The sequence below is a fragment of the Saccostrea cucullata genome, unplaced genomic scaffold, assembly GCF_032062105.1.
Source record: "Saccostrea cucullata isolate Sc308-1 unplaced genomic scaffold, CSIRO_AGI_Scuc_v1 ctg877, whole genome shotgun sequence".
In the NCBI taxonomy this organism is placed as follows: Eukaryota; Metazoa; Mollusca; class Bivalvia; order Ostreida; family Ostreidae; genus Saccostrea; species Saccostrea cuccullata.
Genome location: NW_026933070.1, coordinates 10007 through 30000, shown reverse-complemented (window position 1 = coordinate 30000; position 19994 = coordinate 10007). Strand labels below are relative to the sequence as shown.

General features: G+C 33.8%; 2 protein-coding genes and 1 long non-coding RNA gene across 3 annotated transcripts; 1 reads left to right on the top strand and 2 right to left on the bottom strand.

Moving 5' to 3' along the window:
* Nucleotides 1-3461: 3461 nt before the first annotated feature.
* Nucleotides 3462-5136, bottom strand: LOC134237173 (uncharacterized). The gene is made up of 3 exons (XR_009985777.1): nt 5114-5136; nt 3850-4041; nt 3462-3580 (listed from the first exon to the last, which is right to left on the bottom strand). It is a non-coding gene; the product is annotated as an uncharacterized LOC134237173 (long non-coding RNA).
* A 5867-nt stretch (nt 5137-11003) lies between these two features.
* Nucleotides 11004-12948, top strand: LOC134237147 (plasminogen-like). The gene is made up of 3 exons (XM_062719241.1): nt 11004-11007; nt 12214-12462; nt 12584-12948. The coding sequence occupies exons 1-3, from the start codon at nt 11004-11006 to the stop codon at nt 12853-12855; spliced, it is 525 nt and encodes a 174-aa protein (XP_062575225.1). The 3' UTR covers nt 12856-12948.
* A 1013-nt stretch (nt 12949-13961) lies between these two features.
* Nucleotides 13962-16241, bottom strand: LOC134237172 (aggrecan core protein-like). The gene is made up of 5 exons (XM_062719273.1): nt 16168-16241; nt 15781-15960; nt 15286-15371; nt 14619-14697; nt 13962-14509 (listed from the first exon to the last, which is right to left on the bottom strand). Exons 1-5 carry the CDS (start codon nt 16205-16207, stop codon nt 14292-14294), a joined length of 603 nt encoding a protein of 200 aa, XP_062575257.1. The 5' UTR covers nt 16208-16241; the 3' UTR covers nt 13962-14291.
* Nucleotides 16242-19994: the final 3753 nt, after the last annotated feature.

Genomic DNA, 19994 nt, shown 5'->3' with positions numbered 1-19994 from the left:
GAATTTTCCTATATATTTCTATGTAAAAATTTGGTCGGCCATTTTGGCCCCGCCCTACCCCGGGGGTCATGATTTGAACAAACTTGAATCTACACTACCTGAGCATGCTTCCATATAAATATGATAAATTATGGCTTTGTCATTCTTGAGAAGATGTTTAAAGAATTTTCCTATATATTTCTATGTAAAACTTTGGTCGGCCATTTTGGCCCAACTCTACCCCCGGGGGTCATGATTTGAACAAACTTGAATCTACACTACCTGAACATGCTTCCATATAAATATGATGAATTATGACTTTGTCATTCTTGAGAAGAAGTTTTTTAAAGAGTTTTCCTATAGATTTCTATGTAAAACTTTAATCGGCCATTTTGGCCCCGCCCTTATCCCTGGGGGTCATGATTTGAACAAACTTGAATCTACACTACCTGAACATGCTTCCATATATATATGATGAATTATGGCTTTGTCATTCTTGAGAAGAAGATTTTTAAAAAATTTTCCTGTATATTTCTATGTAAAAGTTTGGTCGGCCATTTTGGCCCCGCCCTACCCCCGGGGGTCATGATTTGAACAAACTTGAATATACACTACCTGAACATGCTTCCATATAAATATGATGAATTATGACTTTGTCATTCTTGAGAAGAAGTTTTTTAAAGAGTTTTCCTATAGATTTCTATGTAAAACTTTAATCGGCCATTTTGGCCCCGCCCTACCCCGGGGGGTCATGATTTGAACAAACTTGAATCTACACTACCTGAACATGCTTCCATATATATATGATGAATTATGGCTTTTTCATTCTTGAGAAGAAGATTTTTAAAGAATTTTCCTGTATATTTCTATGTAAAAGTTTGGTCGGCCATTTTGGCCCCGCCCTACCCCTGGGAGTCATGATTTGAACAAACTTGAATCTATACTACCTGAGCATGCTTCCATATAAATATGATGAATTTTGGCCTTGTCATTCTTGGGAAGAAGATTTTTAAAGAATTTTCCTATATATTTCTATGTAAAAGTTTGGTCGGCCATTTTGGCCCCGCCCTACCCCCGGGGGTCAGGATTTGAACAAACTTGAATCTACACTACCTGAGCATGCTCCCATATAAATATGATGAATTATGACTTTGTCATTCTTGAGAAGATTTTTAAAGAATTTTCCTGTATATTTCTATGTAAAACTTTGGTCGGCCATTTTGGCCCCGCCCTACCCCCGGGGGACAGAATTTGAACAAACTTGAATCTACACTACCTGAGCATGCTCCCATATAAATATGATGAATTATGACTTTGTCATTCTTGAGAAGAAGATTTTAAAAGAATTTTCCTATATATTTCTATGTAAAAGTTTGGTCGGCCATTTTGGCCCCGCCCTACCCCCGGGGATCATGATTTGTACAAACTTAAATCTACACTACCTGAGGATGTTTCCCCATAAGTTTCATCTTTCCTGGCACAGTGGTTCTTGAGAAGAAGATTTTTAAAATATGCCACCAAATTTTCATTAATTCCCAATTATCTCCCCTTGAATGAGGGCGTGACCCTTCATTTGAACAAAATTGAATCCCCTTTCACCCAAGGATACTTTGTGGCAAGTTTGGTTGAAATTGGCCCAGCGGTTCTTGAGAAGAAGTCGAGAATGTGAAAAGTTTACAGACAGACAGACGGACGCCGGACAAAATGTGATCAGAAAAGCTCACTTGAGCCTTCGGCTCAGGTGAGCTAAAAAGGATTACTACTTGTTTCGCGTTGGAAGAAGTTTTGAGAATAAATTTCCAATTTCCGTTAATTTCTATAGTGTTAAATGTTGAAAAGGAAATAAAAAATGTCGTTAATGAAATTAAAAATATTTCGGAAATGTTATGCAAAATTCCGGAAATGAAATGAAGCTTTGTTGCAGTAGAGTGGAAAGTGATTTGTAATTGCTCTTAAAAATTTCTTATCAATTTAGAGAAACCCCTCCTGATTTTTAACATTTTTTTCCCGCAGATGTCCTTACCCATCTCACCTTCTAATAAAAGTTGCTACGGGTCTGTCCTGTTCGTATCTCTCACAATATGCATCCTTTGGGAACAAATCACTTAAAAGGTTTGTCACTGACTGTCCACAGCTATAAAGTGCCTCACCATCTACCAAATGGAACATCAACTTGGCCTTTTCTGTCAAGTCGAGAATTTTTCTCGAATTGACGGAAAAAAACCGAGTGATGTTCCAATTGCAAGGTCGTAACTACCGTTGAGGCAAGTGAGGCAAATGCCTCACTAAATTTTAAAGTTTTCTGGAAAGTGAAAAAGTTTTACATTGAACTTTATGTGTGTCTTCGTGCTATTTAAATTAATATTTTTAACTTTTGTTTCAATTTCTGTAAATCGTTCAACGCACCAGGTGCTTCATTTTCATTTAGAACGCATTTAAAATATAATTCAAAATGTTTGTTTTGTAAATTATTTGATTGATTAACATCCCTTCTAATTAAGAATTTCTCACTCATATTTAGACACCACTACTTGCCGGTGGGGGCTGTGAGTTTTAAATCTGTAGTGAAGATGATTGAACAGTGATAGATATTTTGTGCCATCACTTACTATGACATAGGACCTCGGTTTACACCGTCTCATCCGAAGGACCGGTCTCCACATCCTGCAGTGGAATTCGAGGATCAAAGGATCAAATCCGTAGTCTGCAACTCTAGAGCATACGCTCTAACCACTGTGCCATGCGGGCGATAATTCAAAACGTAAAAACTTTCTAAGATTAAATCTTTCATTTTTTAATACCCAGGTTTCAGGATCCCCCTCCCTTGTAACCCCCCATCACTGCCCATCAGGTACTACCCTTACCCCGTCTGGCACCAGGAATGCCCAGCACCCTTGCCTCACTAAAAATTTGAGTCTAGTTATGGCCTTGCAATTGCACCATCTATGATATTGATCAACTCGCTATATTTCTGTGGACAGTCGGCGACAAACCTAATGAGTAATAATATATGATGGTATTTTCTCAAAATTATCCTTAATTAAGAAAAGGTACATAGCATTGACAGACACGTTACTATTTTTCTTTTCATAAAAAAAACACCCTTACCTATTATTAGGTAGGGGTATTTTGTTCTATTAATAGAAAAATAAGTAATGTCGGGTGCCTGTGATACTGTAAGTAGTATAATTAGGCATTATAAAAGTCCCACAAACGATCTTCATTTATTGGAATTCTTCAGTCATACATGAAAGAAGACAATTAATGTTCAAGACTATATTCCATGGGTCCTTTTTCTTGTTAATGATAATTTAATCTCTTGTTAATTTCTCATGAGTTCAATGCCCCTCCCCCCCAACCAAAGTCAGAAACAGATCAACTAATGTCATTTTACTGATTAAAGGAAAAAACTGCAGTATAGCATGTTTTTATTTGCCCTACTTCTTTTTATCAATACAGCAAATTTTAATGACATGCAAAACTGTACAAACAATTATTAAAATTGCTATAGCAAAACATGCCCAATACAGGCTGTTGTTTATATTACACTTCTGTTTCGGATTGTCTAGGATGGACACCATTGTAAATGTTGAAATACTCCCTATAAGATGAAAAATAAAGATGTTATTAGCTGACTATTATCTCCACAATCCTTATTTCATTAAATTTGATAATCAAGGCCTTTCTCTTCAGATCATCATATTAAACAAAATTAATTAATCAATGGTTGGTTACCTGATAAAAATATTTGTAAGAATTACTCTTTTTCTCTGATTTAATATATGCATTTCATAAAAATGTGTAAATAAATTTACTTTTGAGTGAATTTATTATATGTATGCATTTGTTGTCAAGTGAAATGAAACTTACATATGAACAGGCTTATTGGGAAAGCAATTCGAGCAAAACCACCAATTACTCCAAACCGTACTTTATATTTCCTTTCCTTTGAGTTAAATTCCAAGACTTTCATGAGAAAAATCATAAAAAGAAAGGAACCACAAATGATTTGTTTAATGACATGGTCCACCTCACATCCATCCAGCACCAAAACCACGATTCCTGGCAATAAAAAACAAGATGTGTTTGTGAAACATTGAAGCTTCTGTGTGGCACCTTTTGGCAAGGGATGAATTTTCTCAAATGCAAGTCTAACTCCAACATCAAGAGATAAAAATCTTGTTCATCAAAACAAAAGATTTGTGTCGATGAATATATATTTGAAATATGAAAGCCCAAGTACTAACCTCTTAAAGTTATCAAAAAGATATTTTTTAAGTGGGTCAAACTCCAAGTTCAAAAGGTTAAAATAAATGGCACTCAGAAGAAGAGATTGTTATTAGAAATAAACTAGTAAAATGTAAAAGTCCTAGCACCAAATGTCCAAAAGTTATGGCCAAGGATAACGTTTTTCAAAAGTAGGTCAAACTCTATTGTCAAGGTCACATGGAAAAGTCTTGTCACAATGAATTCACAAGTGAAGTATGAGAGGCCCAGTAATCAATGGTTCAAAAGTTATGGCCAAGAACAAATTTTGGTAATTTTTTTTTTACAAAAGTGGGTCAAACTCCAAGGTCAAGAGGTCAAGAGATACCCGGAGGAAAGTCTTGTCATAATTAAGGAATAAACATATGCAATATGAAAGCCATAGCCCCACCCACTCAAAAGTTATGGGCAAGTTTCAAGTTTTTGCAGACAAAATTCAGACAAATACTGGTATACAGACAAACGGACAGGGCAAAATCTACATACCCCCAAATCTTCAATTACGGGGCATTAAAACACCATGCATTTATAATGAATATATTTAAAATCCTGATATCCAGTACTGATGGAGGGCATTTTATTTTATTTTTTTTAAATTAATGTCAACAACAATAAATGGGAATTATCCTCATTGAACAGCTCAGTATCTGCAAGGGTGTGGAAAACCAAGTAAGACAGATTGGTTGCCATATGGACAGACAGGTATAGTCAGAAAGAGAAATGAGATTTATGGGTGCCTCGTACTTAATAATTCATGGGTAGGGTAGTCGAAATTCTGTGATAAATTCAGTGAATTCTCCTACTAAGCTTATAGTTATAATGAATGTTTATCAAGAATGTATGGCAAGAATAATCCATATAAACATACCTAGGGCGATTGCAGAGATTGACAGGAGGGCCATACCTATGGACTCCAGGACAAACTCTCCTGTAAACAAAAATCTACATATAAGTCTGGAAGAAAGAAATTTAGTGTGACGGGGCTCCTCTTTTTGTTGCATCAGTACATATGGGACTCTATGTATAGTTTTTGCCATTTACTCAATTCTTTATTTCTCTTTGTTTGGTAAATACTTCATTTTGTCGTTTTGTGAGTTTTCTCATCCTCTGGTCACACTTTATTATTGGTTTTATGACTTACTATATTCCTTATTTCTCTATACCTGTTTTATTGATGTCGTCCGCGGTGGTCACAGCCGTGGTGACATTTTTTGCTCAGCTTTCCAAACAATAAACCCAGGGGCCACGGCCATTGTCAAAGTTTTATGTAGGTAATTCCTATTCACTTAAATGTAAATTCTGTTAGAGTTTTTTCATGCATGGGATTTAATTTAATCCTGTAAACTCGTATATTGGTTTCGATCGCAAATTCTTAAAGACGATTCATATATACACAAAACATACGTAGCCAAAAATTCACTTGCAAACAATAGTACAATACGAAAGCCGGATAGGCTCATTTCTGAGAAGATAAAAAAAAATTTAACTCGTTATAACGAGTTAATTATCTCGTTATAACGAGTTAGTATCTCGTTATAACGACTTAGTTATCTCGTTATAACGAGTTAGTTATCCTTATAACGACTTATATCTCGTTATAACGAGTTAATATTCAATTATAACGAGTTTTTTCTTTATAACGAGTGATCTGTTATAACGACTTAGTTATCTCGTTATAACGAGTTAATAACCATAACGAGTTAATTTTGATTATGAGTAAACCAGCACAAAAGTTGATATATCTAAGTGATAGGAAGTATTTATAACATATAAAACCGAGAGATCAAGTTTGATAGTGTGTATGATAAAGATTTTTATTGAAAAACAGCAACCTAGTTTATTTTTTGTTTTTGTTTTTCGAGGGGTTGTTCCTGTGATTGTATTCTGTTTATGTATAAACGATGCAGTTGATTTGTATTGTATACTTAAAAGACCGAAGACAAACACATGTACAGGTATATGGAAACATATGACTGCCTCTTGATGTTGTTGTTATGAGTGGGCATCGCAATTTAATGGCCTCATCATGATTTCTCCATATCCCCCTTCTTCAAAACATTTCTGACTCTCAAAATAATATATATCACTCTGTATGTGTATATAATATATGCTGCATTAACGCCGGTGTTAGCTTCCTATTATAATGTATTAATTTAGTTACTAAGACATTGGTTATGAAAGCTAATAAGTCATCCAAAACATGTCAGAAAAATTATTTCTTTTATGTTGAAAGTTGTCATAAATAAATTGCCAAACTTTGAAGCAAGTACATTTGGTAATAGATTTTTTTTATATTGTTTCCTTGGAGACGTTCACGTATAAATGTGTAAATAAAAATTGCTATACTTATCAAATTGTGATTATTGACAGCAAGATAGTTCAGGATTAATATTATTTAAACCATATCGCAAATTAAAATTGCAACTTTTTATCAATTTTTAAGTGAAGTATGACTGATAATTATCAACTAAACATCAATGGCATTAAAACTACAGCCATTTTTAAATTATAATTAACACGTTATAACGAGATAATTAACTCGTTATAACGAGATAAATATTTCGTTATAACAAGATAACTAATTCGTTATTTTTTATTTTTTTTAAAACGAGATTTAACTAACTCGTTATAACGATTGATATAACTCGTTATAACGAATGTCGTTATAACGGTGGTTAACTCGTTATAACGAGAAAACTAACTCGTTATAACGAGATAATTAACTCGTTATAACGAGATAACTCTCGTTATAACGAGTATATTAACTCGTTATAACGAGATAACCATTCGTTATAACGTTTTAACTCGTTATAACGAGATAACTAACTCGTTATAACTTAAATGTAACTTCGTTATAACGAGTTTCGTTATAACGAGATGCAACTCGTTATAACGAGATAAGTAATTCGTAATAACGAGATAAAACTAAGTCGTTATAATAAGATAATTAACTCGTTATAACGAAATTCGTTATAACGAGATAACTATATATACACAAATTAACTCGTTATAACGAGTTAATATTTTTTTTTATCTTTTCGGAAATGAGCCTATCCGGCTTTCGTAGTACAAATAGCCAATTGCATGGTGGTAATTTTTTTATTTGGTCTCTCCGTCATAGTGAAAGACGAATAATGACCCCAATAGAATAAACGGTAACGTTTTGACCCAGGACCTCTGGCTTGCGAGGATGCCCTATCACATTTATGTATATGTACACGAATTTATTCAATTCGTTTGATCACACTGACAATTCAATAAATTAAATGGCACATGTGTGTTTTTTTTTAATTCTTCTTTTTATATGGATTCGTTGTGTAAAACGATATATTTTTGGGACCGATTTGATGCTTTGCAGCAATTTCAACTTGTAAATTTTGCATCACTCTAAAAGGGGTCATTTTTCAAAGGGGGTCAAATTTTCATAGACTCACATGTAAAAAAATGATCTCTTGAGCTCTTTTTCTACAACAAATGATTTTTTTTCTACGGTTGGGGGTTATCTTTCGTCGTTGAAAATTGACCCCTGTCATTATTCGATGGGGGTCATTATTCGTCTTTTATCACGTGTATTATATTTTCTCGAGTTCTCTACAAAATTAAAAAAAAAAAAACAATACCAACGTATTGTCCATGTAATAATGTCGTCCCGAACGAAATTGCGATTGTACGCATGCTTTTGTTGTCCAGGCGTTTTCTCGGAGATGGCTGGGACAATCTTCCTGAAACTTTCCTTAAAGGAGGATCACTGGTTGTAGTTGTGCCATGTGGTCACTCAGGTTTAAAATGGCTACCGTTGCCATGGAAACCTACAAAAAGCGACGAATTTTATCCGCGAGTGTTCTCTCTGGTCCCTTGAACATTCTTCATGAAACTTTACTGATTTATTGATTAGTATCTGTCATTGTGCGTGTTGCATTTAAAAATTGCAAATGTCAACAGTTTGCATTTCAAATTGCAATTTGTCAATAGTTTCCATGGAAACAGGGGAAAAGTGAAAAATCTTTTACCTTGATTTTTAAATCAAAGAACTGAAAGTACTGATAGGAGTTGATGGTTGTCCAGGCATAGCTAATCGGTATTTTTTAGTGATGAGCAAAAATGAAAGTTTTGTCCATTTCGGGACGACATAAGCTATTGCTTGCGATAGCAGACTCTCTAGTTATATTTGGGTTTCCTATCTTCAATAATTGTTGTTCATAAAGATCGATCTATGTCGAACAACTCTATAACACTGCGCCCATATACATTTCAGAATACAATTTTTATGCCTCCGTAAACGAAGTTTCGGGGGTATACAGTTTTTGTCGTGTTCGTCTGTCTGTCTGTCTCACTGTCTTTTTGTCCGAAAAAACTTTAACCTTGCCCATAACTTTTGATATAGTGGAGCTATGATATTCATATTTCACCTGTGTATTCCTTTTGACAAGACCTTTCTTTGGGTACCACAAAATTTGACCTTGACCTTGGAGTTTGACCTACTTAAACAAAAAATCCAAACTTTTACTTTTGCCATACAGTGGAGTCGCCAATTCCGGGTCGTCTCCAATTCCGGGTCACTCGCGTGTATTTTATGCCTTATTGTTAAAATTTAAATGCAAAAAAAACTTAATGAATACGCTCGTCATGAAGAACTGGTCTTTCTGTATGTAATTAATTACAAAATTTTGAATATCAACTTTAAGAGAGCATCCGACAATCGAAATTCTGAAACGCACGCATTAAAGCTTGGATGTTTCTGCTGCGGTGATGGGCTACTTTCGTTTTTGTTCGCTGCAGAAATGCTGGTATAAAAATTCTAGATAAATAATAAGAGCTCGAAAGTATGGGAAATGCATTAAGTTTTAACTCAGAAATCAATCATAATGATCGTTGCTCAAATAAAATTATAATGATTATTAAATCTAACCGTAGTAGTTTCTCCAATTGCGGGTCACGCAATCTTGTGGCATGAACATGTCAAAATTCTATGTACAAAACCAATCGACAACCATGTATTTACCTTGATTATCAAAAGTATATTGACTGGATTTTTTTTCTTCTAAAAATTAAAATCGTGTTAACCATTCAAATGCATTTTTTAATAAATGAATTTAATTGTATCATTTTTAATCCTAATATATTTTTTTTAATTCTGTATACTGAAATTTGTTTTCTTGTAATTGTTTTAAAAATAATCTAAACATATTTCTGTTGTTGTTTTACTTTTTTTTCAAGCTGTATGAATTCTTTCATGTTTCAACATCATAAAAATCGTGTTCCGAAACGCTCCATGAATATTACACGACCGTGAAGTCATATGATCCGGAAATGGAGAAACTAATTCGTAACTGTGTAATCTAGGCCTTGCTGAAATACCCCTGTAAATATTGTTCCTGTGTAGCTACTTTGAAAACGAAAAGGTGTTTGGATGACTCACTATTTGTTCTTTCAATACATATATTGCATAAAATATTAATTAAACAGATTTGCAAAATATCAACGAAACACCCTGACGTGAACCGGAATTGGCGACTTCACTGTATCTTTTGAATAGTAGTAACAAAGACATATATACTTTACAGATGTACTTTTTGTGGCAAGACCTTTCATTGGATACCAACAACCTTGACCTTGGAGATTTTTATACTTGTGAAAAACTTTAACCTTGGCCATAACCTTTTAACGGTAAGGGATAGGGCTTTCATACTTCACATATGTAATCCCTGTGAAAAGACCCTTTATTGGATACCACTTTTGCTTTGACCTTGGAGTTTAACGTACTTTTAAAAACCAAACCTTGACCATAATTTTTAAAGGGTTAGGGATAATATTTTCATATTTAACATATTGAATCCTTGTGACAAAGCCTTTCATTTGATAGCAAGACTTTTGACCCTTTGACCTTGACATTGGAGTTTGACCTACATTGTACTTTTTAAAAAAATAACCTTGGTCATAACTTCATAGCGGTAAAGGCTAGGGCTTCCATACTTTACATATGAATTATATGTGGCAAGATCTTTCATTAAATACCAATTACCTTGACCTTTTGACATTGGAGATTTTGTACTCATGAAAAAACTTTAACCTTGCGCATAACTTTTGAACGCTATGAGCTAGTGACCTTATACTTCACTTACCGGTATGTAATCCTTCTGAGAAGACCCTTCAAAGGATACCAAGAACTTTGACCCTGACCTTGGAGTTTTACCTACTTTTAAAAAGAAAACTTTGACCATTCCTTTAAACAAGTTTGTGAAAAATAAGTATCGGTAGCCTCACTTAAAGTTATCATTTATGGTGGATACAATGACGTTGTCAGCAGATACATTTATCAATCAGTAAAATACTGACTGACGTTTTACGCACTTTTTGTTAATGGCTACTTTTATCAGTGATGTTGGGTTCTATTTATGAAGAAATTATGAGTATGAAAAAATGAAAAGTTTTCAAATTTTAATATTCAACTTTTACTTTTGCTTACCGCACAGAAAGAAGTTGTAGACGCATGACTGTTCGTAAAAAGCAGCTGGTATCTGGAGATAACGGAAATAAATTAAAGGCAATTGAATTATCAAATAGTACTTTCTGAGCTTTGTTTACAATATTAATTGCACTTGTTGAGTACTTGACATTTATGAAGTACGTAGCATATTATAAGCTGTTGCATTTGAAAAATATTTAAATAACTTGATGTAAAATCAGCAAACATAATTTTCCTGTATTTTACTGGCATTTCGTTCAACATTGGGTTTTGGAAATCAAGGTAATGTAAAATGGGTAAACCCTTCAGGACCGCTTTATTCCTCACATTCCTAAAGGTTCTTAGTAAAGAAGTATTTGATGAATGGGCAAAGAAAGAAAAAATAAAGATCGCTTCATCTTTTATGAAATGATTATAATATGCACTAATAAGACGGAAAATAGTGTCAACACAAAAAATCTCATCTTTGATAAAGATCATGACAAAATTCGCGTAGGAAAATCGTTCAAGTGAGTTAATGTTTAAGATTAATGATATTATTATAATCTATATCTATCTGTATAAATGGTTGATAAAGGGGGAAACATTTTTATTAAAGAAGTACGTATTTGAAGGAAACTTAACCAATATAAGTTAGATTTACCGTCGTTTGCACAACTTTTAAATAAAATAAATAATTGAATAATTATAGAAAATGTCAATTTTTAAAATAAATTTCTCAAACATAATACTTATTTAAAAAAAAAAAACATTTTGATAGAAATTCTTCGATATATATTTATTTATAGTGGACAAATAAAACATTTGCAAAAAAAAAAAAAAAAAATTATGACATCGCGTAAGGATGAGATTGTCTTATATCTAGGGTGTCTAAATTTGTTGATTTCTTTAAACTACAAATTCAATACTATTAATAATTGAAAAAGTGAAGATAATAAGCAGTGGTCCACCTAAAAAAAAATCCATAAAGAAAACATATCTGTGAGAAAAATTATTTTTTAAAAATATATTATCAATCCTTATTTCAAAGATAAAAATAAAACATAAGTATTGATTTTGTTGTAGAAAAAATTCTTACTTTAAAAGATTTCATTTAATTTTTTTTCCTTTTAACAGATGATGATCCTGATATATTCCAGTCTCTTTCTCTTTTCGCTTACTTCTGCTGTCATTGGTCCTGGTTGAACTTCTGTTAATCCTTACAACGGTTTCTTGAGTGAGTATTGCTTTTTCTTTCAAATAGTTCAAATGTAAAAATTAATGATATATGAACACTATATTGATATCTTACATGTTCATATAATGTTGATAATAAGCTTCCAAAGAAACAAAATGGTCTTCAAAATCTTTGTGAAGTCTTACGGAATAAATCAATTCCACAACACAATAGAAAAAACATCAGGGTTTATTAATTTATTACAGCATTTTTTTTCTTTTTGCAGCTGTGGTCTTGTTTTGCTAAGGATTTTTAATTCATTTATCTAAAAAATATTTTTTTAAAGATTTTTACTGCAAAACATCTGTCCTTGGAGTAGACTACATCGGAAGTAACTCTAAAACCAAATCCGGTAGAACCTGTCAATTCTGGGATCAGCAGTCTCCACATAGCCAAAGTGCTTATAAATACCTCCCAGGATCACCTTCTGCTCACAAGAATTTCTGCCGTAACCCTGACAACGAGCTGGGGGGACCTTGGTGCTATACGACTGACCCAAGTGTTCGATGGGAGTACTGTGACGTACCATTTTGTCGTATGTTATATCTTATTTCATAATTGTTTAGAAATACAGTACAAGTTTACTTGTAATTAATAATTATTTTCAAGGCATTACTAGATACATATGTATTTAAACTTATATCTTTTAATTTCAGATTATGAATGCAAATATTCTAAATTGGGAAAAGAATATATTGGCTTAAAAACAACGACATTATCTGGTAGAACATGCCAGAGATGGGATAGGAACCACCCACACAAGCATAGCAATGCTAATCGATTTAGTGGACCTGCTTCCTGTCATGAAAACTTCTGCAGGAACCCGGATAATTCACCAAACGGTCCCTGGTGTTATACGACTGACCCCAATAAGAGATGGGAATACTGCAGTATCCCATACTGCTATGGTGGAGTAAAAAGGCTTTGAGTTAGATACACATGTATTTGGAAAAATCGCTGTACCCTTCCAATAAAAAGTAATTACCTTTGCAATAGCATTTTGGATTGGTTTTCCTTTCTTTTCTTTGAATTACCGGTAAATATTTCCATAAGAAATGGACAAAATGAAGATACTGATTAAATTTTTTTTAATGGCGTTATCTCTGTAATGGTTTACGATTATGAACATCAATCCTGCTCCTAAATAACATCAAGCATGGCAAACATTCCGATCACAGTAGACAAGTGATCGGATGGCCCGGATGAGATTCTCGATCACCTAAAGTTTAATATTATATGGATTTTTTTTTCAAATTAGTTAATACATGTATTTTTGCATTCCAGAATTTCATAGGAATAGAAATAAAACTTTTCAGTTATGAAAAACTTGTCCAAAGTTTATATTGCATATTTCTTGCTTTGATCTTAGTTTGGCTAGAAATATATCACTCAACATATTTCTCATTACTTATCTTTTTCAAGTTGTTATTTGGATTGCTTTAAAGAGGCTGGGGGTGGCAGCCATTTTTAGACTATTTCGATCTCCTTTAAAAGAAGAGTTCCATATAAAGATATACAAAAATGGTCAAATTTTAAAACTAAAACGTATGATTTTTTTCTTTGCCAAATGATAGTTGACAGCTTAAGATACCCTATCTAAAAAAATAAGTTAAATCTGGTGGTTAATTTGTGGTTAATTTGTTGACCCCCAGCCTCCTTAATGGTCATCATAATACATATCGTGTAATGTTTTCTAATTCCTTCGTTGAATTTCTCAAATGCTTAAATATCTGATATCTGCAGGTTTCTGTATCATTTCAATTTTTCGTAAAATTTTCAAAAAATTTGAATCATACATTTTCTTTTAAGAAATACTCCCTCCTGATTTTTTTAATCCAACTAACGTATTTTGTCAAAATTCTCAAAATACATATTGCATAGTCTAGAATAAGGCGAGTTTTTGAGTAACAAAGGAAAACGACTGAAATTCAAATATGTTTTTATAATGATGTAATACATGATGATTAACGAATAGTATTCAAGCTCAAAAGTATTTCACAATGCATCACTTGTTTTAGTTACGTTCTCGTGACAAAAATGCTTATTTTTCACCAATTACCAAAGCAATAAACAACTGAAACATTATATTTCATTATTATCTTTGCTATGTTGCCATACGGGGGGCATCAGTGTTTCAAAACACATCTTTTTTTCATGCTATAACTGAAGCCTCAGATTATTCCTCTTTAAAGAGTTGGGGCTCGATTTCCAGACACGAATTATGAAGAAGTGTCCAGAGATTCTGTAGGCGTCAGTCCAAATATCTAGCCTAGCAGAATCTCACCAGAGATTAATAATGCCTAGACAAATATTCAATTAGCTGAATAGTAAATAGGCGTCTTTACAAAGAAATGCTGATAATATCTAGTAATCTGCTTCACACAGAACAGTCAACTCTGCGTGTTTATATTCATCGTCCCATCCGTTTTTCTCGATTCTGATGTCGAACTGATTGAACAAGGAATTGTCCGGTTGTCCTGGGAGCCACGATGTAAAGCCCATTCTGACACCTGGCGACCAGTAAAAGTCTCTGAAAGGCCAGAAGGAGTACTGAGCATATCCCGATATCCAGTAGGTACCATCTAAAATTAAAAAAATAGAAAAACAAAATGAGACCCGAAAAAGTTCGTAATCTGTTGTAATTATTTAATTGATTATTAATTTTTTTTATTAAGCTCATAAAATTCTTACTGATATGCGGCCGTAAGGTGTTCCATTCTTGCGAGGTCTCAATGCGGGAAAGATACATTCCTCTGTTTGTACAAAGAGCCTGAAAGAAGCCGGAATAAAGTCTTTACGTCAACCTTTCACTCCAATCCCGGATTTACTAATGGCAACTGCTATATATTTACATGTTTAACGGGAGGCCCATGAACCACAATGCTCGCCTGAGTAACTATGATAATGGCCTTTCTGTACTTCATCAGCAGGTTCTTTCTTTGACCATAAATTATGGACCCATTCTACGTCAAAGGGGTCAAGGTATGAACATACCCCAGGATGCTTCTATATTGGGACTGGTATGAGTAATGATCTTGGATGTATTGCTCTTTAGAAGACTTTTTAAGTTATAACCTGTATACTCCTAATAATAAGTAGATGTGTACTTTCAGTCCACTGCTGTGGCCTTGCACTCTACGCAATATACCCTTCCCGAGGCACAGTGGTTCCGGAAAAAGTATATAAAAAGTGAAACATTTATGACAGATATAGATATATAGACACACTGACACTTTTCGAAGATTTGTTAATTTGAGACTTTAATTGACTCAGGTCAGCTAAAACCTATACAAACACACTCCCAGACACACCACAGAGAGAGAGAGAGAGAGAGAGAGAGAGAGAAATAGATCCTAACGTTTGCATCCGTGCGCGTTGCTTTGACAGTGGTGAAGAAATAACACCAAGTCCCTATCCGTCTGTTTCCGTGGGCGATACAAATATCTGAAATTAAAACTGGGCAATATAAATATCTGAAATTAAAACTGGGCAATACAAATATCTGAAATACAAATATCTGAAATTAAAACTTGGCAATACAAATATCTAAAACTAAAAATGGGCATATTAAAAAAACATTAACGCACTGATTATAATGTTCTTATGTTTTTAAAAATGTAATATGATATGATACAGAGAGGTCAGAAAATTCCTAAATAATTTCCAAATGTCTTCAGTTTTATTCTGGTATCCTTCATTTTCAAAGAACGTTTTGTATCAGAAAACTCCGAGTACTATCTCACTATTTACTCACTTCATAAATATACTAGTAACAGATGTATTTGTACGTACATGCAAGCAATTGTGTTTTCTTTGCCAATGTGAAAAGTAACGAAATTCCACCAAGTTTTACCTATGCACTGAAAGACTACTTCTGACCATTTCCCATTGTCCTGGCACGTGGTATATGACTCCCAGAATCCTATGTATCCCACAGAACACGTGTAGTTGTGGGTGTGTCCAATAGGCAAGGGGCCCTCGGGAGGGGTTCCCTCGGAATTTAAAACAACAGGAGGAGAGTCACACTTCTTGACTATAATTCATTAATTTGAGTTGTTAGGAGATGTATATTTTTAGTAAACATTTTCAAAATGCCAAATATTTCAAAAATATTATTTCAATGACTTAGTCTAGATACGAGTATTTTCTGGCAATAGTCTTCTAAAAATAAATGCTATAAATTTCATTTTTGTCGTTTTAAGATCAGCAGTTTACTAGTATATTATCAATATATACCTACCAAATATCGGCACACAGTTCCCTCCTAAGCACATAGACATATTCTCACAGGAATGATGAAGACAACCATCATTGACAATCTGTAAAGGGAGGCCTAGGTTTATTGTACGATTTTGGGGAATATTACATGTAATATATAAAGACCTTAAACACAATGAATAATATATGTCTTAGCAGAAATCAAGAAGGCATGAGAATACAGTGTCATCAATTTAAAACTGATAATTGCAAATATAGGCCCGTCTTTGATATGGTCTTTGGAAGATGGGTTTTGCGTGAAGTTTAGATCGTCAAAGCCGGATGGACTTGATACTTCTATGTGATTCTCGATGAGATGGATCTTTAAAAAAAGGACATTTAAAAATGGATTTATTTTCTTTCTTTCTTTCTTTCTTTCTTTTCTTTTGGGGGGGGGGGGGGGGTTAATATTCTGTTATTAAAAGGATTTACTCTAATTCTTGAAAGACAGAGTTCCACCAAGCATTCTTGAGATAGCAGGTTTCGTAGATCAATTTGCAGATGCAGGAAACATACATTTTTGTCTATTACTAGTACACAAAGGCTTATATTTGACAAAAAACTCCAAAATTGATAAACAATCTCATCCCATGGACATGCAGAGTGATTCAAAGAAAATCCAAGAGAAGAGTGGTTCATAAGCGTGGCAAAGTCGGACATAAATCCCTTGACTGTGATTAAGAATTGAAATTGGTGCTTACTTTTTTTCCGTTAATTTATCCCCCCCCCCCCCCCCCACTTTCAATTAGCCACCCCACTTTCAAATTTGCTTCCGATGTTCATGTACCATAGGTGTCGGGAGCAAATTGAAAGAGGGGGGGGGGGCTAAACCAACGAAAAAAGGTAAGCCCCAATTTTCAATGCTTATATTATGTCTATCTTTGAAAAAAAGGGGGCTAAGCCCCCTAACCCCCCTCCCCCCGGTTCCAACGCCTATGTGTACGCATAATACCCCCCCCTCTCTCTCCTTTTCAGCTTTCGCGCTCTACTGACCAACGTTGATCACGTGATCTGACCTTGAGTAAGAATTCATCAGACTGATATTTGATTTCAATCGAATAGCAGTTACTTGCATTTTGCTTCTGCAAAAAGCCTTCCAAGCGATCTATCAAAGCGTTCTATTATCATCGAAGTCACAGAAGAAGATTATTTCAGACTGAGGTAAGATTATTTAGGAAGAAATCGTTATTTTTTTAACTTTATACAACAATTTTTGTTGACAACGTGAACATTGGTGAGTACTCGATTGTTGTTCGCCGGCCGCCATTTTCAGGTCACGGTTCAATATAAGCCATGCATTCTGATTGGTATATGAAATATTTGTTTACTTTATTACCATACATTGTGTAATTTTAACATATTTATTAGTTTTGTGTAGTTTGTACCAGTTAAATAAAAGGTGAAATTATAGCGGGAAACGTCTTCATGCATAATGACGGCGCATGCTCTTGGGCATGTTGGGAGGTACTAGTATAGTAGCTGTACTAGTATAGTAGCTGCAGAACTGTAGCGTTATGGTTTTATATATTTGTCTTTGGCCATAAGGATACAGATCCCGTAAGGCAAAAAATGTGCAATTTACAGCGCAATATTTTATGCGCACTTCAGGGGAGAATTACTTTTACCATTGGAAATGTACACTTTATACTAGAGGAAATTGATGTAAGGGAAATGTAGTATTGAATTCCAAAAATTGGTACTGAAAGAAGTTTCCATTGGAAAAAGTTAACACTACCCCCTTTGCTTGAAAACACCATTTCTTTTGTCATTAATGTTACTCCTATAAACGTTTTGATTAAAGAAGTAAAAAAAAAATTTCAAAAAAAAAAAAATGCCTACCTACCTACCCTATATTTTTTCAGCCTGAAAGCGGAAACAAAACAAACATTTTTTTTCTAGGCCTTATTATTATTCTTTTACCCTTTAACTCCCCCCCCCCTTTGAAAAATTTCTAGATCCGTGCCTGTATGTGAGCTACATGTATGAATGTGACATGGGCATGTTTCAGGTAAACCATATTATAGACAATATATCAAAATGAGGAAAATATATAAACAAGTAAAATTGATGTAAAGCATCAAATCGGCTGCAAACAAAATTTAGCAATTTAATAAAAAGTGCTTGAAATCACAATTTTAAAAACATCCATGCAAGGAGAGCACAATATATTCAAAGCTGAAAAAGTGATCACAGTGATTTTTTTTTAGACTGTCTTCAAAGCAAGATAAATAAATAATTTTTTAAAAATTAAAAATTTTAGTGCATATTTGCTTATCAAATGGATTCATTGATGTTATAAAGTCAATGATACGAATTTATTGTCCTTAAAATGAAGATGTATGCCTTTCAAGATTACGTGCATGTTGATACCCTGAAGAAGATTATATCACATGCTGATACCCTGGATCTTTGTCATGTGATAATGCAGAGTAGGTGATTCTAAGGTCAAGGTCAATTTATATATCCTTTGAAAGGTCTTTTCACTCCTCCTACAGTTTTGGTCTGATTTCAATATAACTTGGCACACAAGTAGACTATACACTGAGATCCATAATTCTGTTCATTGATTTTTGATTTCAGTGAACAGTGTTTCCGTGGTTACTAAAAATAGAAATTTTTGTGAAATACTTAAAATGCTACTCCTCCTACTGTTATGATCTGATGTTTTAACATTATGCTACATGCAAGTAGACTACACTGAGATACTAATATGTCTTTGATATGCCCCTGTAATGGAGGATTCTGTGATATAGTTTTTGTTGTCTTCAGCTGTCTGTCTGTTTATATGCAAAAACCTTGCCCATAACTTTTGATTTAGTGCAGCTATGACCATCATATTTCACATGTTTATTTCTTGTGACAAGACCTTTCTTTGGGTACCAACAAAGTTGACCTTTTGACCTTGACCTAGGAGTTTGACCCACTTTAACACAAAAATTCCAAACTTTTATGTTGACTTTAACTTTTGAGCAGTAGATTCTAGGACTTTCATACTTCAAAAATGTATATCTTTTATGACAATTAAGACCTTCAATTGAATACCAACAACTTTGACCTATTGACATTAGAGATTTACATACTTTAAAAACATTAACCTAGGACATAACTTTAAAACAGTGAAGGCTACGGCTTTCATACCTCACATATGTAATCCTTGTGAAAAGAAATTTCATTTCATACCAAGAACTTTGACCCTTTGACCATGACCTTGGAGTTTGACCTACTTTTTAAAAAGTATCCGTTACTATAACTTTTAAGCATCAATTCATCATTAGGGTGTTTGCTATAAGGGTGTTTTATACTGTATATTGAAATTCAAAAAAATGAAGTTATAGTTTTATAACAAAGCTTTTATTTTTATAGAATGGAGCCTAGACGATCTTCCCGAGTTCGCCAGCGCCCCCGGTGGTTCGCCGACTACGTCGTGGACTTTCCTGTAAGTGATAAAAGATTCACTTAATGTAGCAAATTTTATTTAGGAAAGTAAGGGGGGGAGAGGGAAACCACTATATTTGATTTACATCTCCAACTCTCAATGCAAAATTCAGTGAAAACTTTTTATTGGAAGATAGAATTTTCTGGCTATCCCACTTCTTTCTTTCTACTGGATTACCATTGTCTTTGTTTTTCATAAAATCTCAAAAGAATATGAGAAGGATATATGATTTAAATATGCACTTAGCTGAATATCTTTATGCCTTGTTCACACGACGAGTTTAATTCGCAGTAAATTAATGCGAAGTAAACTAATGCGAATCAAAATAATGCGAATTAAATTGCGTTCACACGACAGCTAATGCGAAGTAAACT

Bases quoted from the DNA above. Each gene is read 5' to 3' on its own strand.
- LOC134237147 (XM_062719241.1), top strand. The intron at 12,463-12,583 runs GTATGTTATATC...TTTTAATTTCAG, and splicing joins CTGTGACGTACCATTTTGTC to ATTATGAATGCAAATATTCT.
- LOC134237172 (XM_062719273.1), bottom strand. From the start codon at position 16,207: ATGTCTATGTGCTTAGGAGGGAACTGTGTGCCGATATTTG. The intron at 15,961-16,167 runs GTAGGTATATAT...AATGAATTATAG, and splicing joins GAACTGTGTGCCGATATTTG to TCAAGAAGTGTGACTCTCCT. The intron at 14,510-14,618 runs GTAAGAATTTTA...TTTTAATTTTAG, and splicing joins CACCTTACGGCCGCATATCA to ATGGTACCTACTGGATATCG.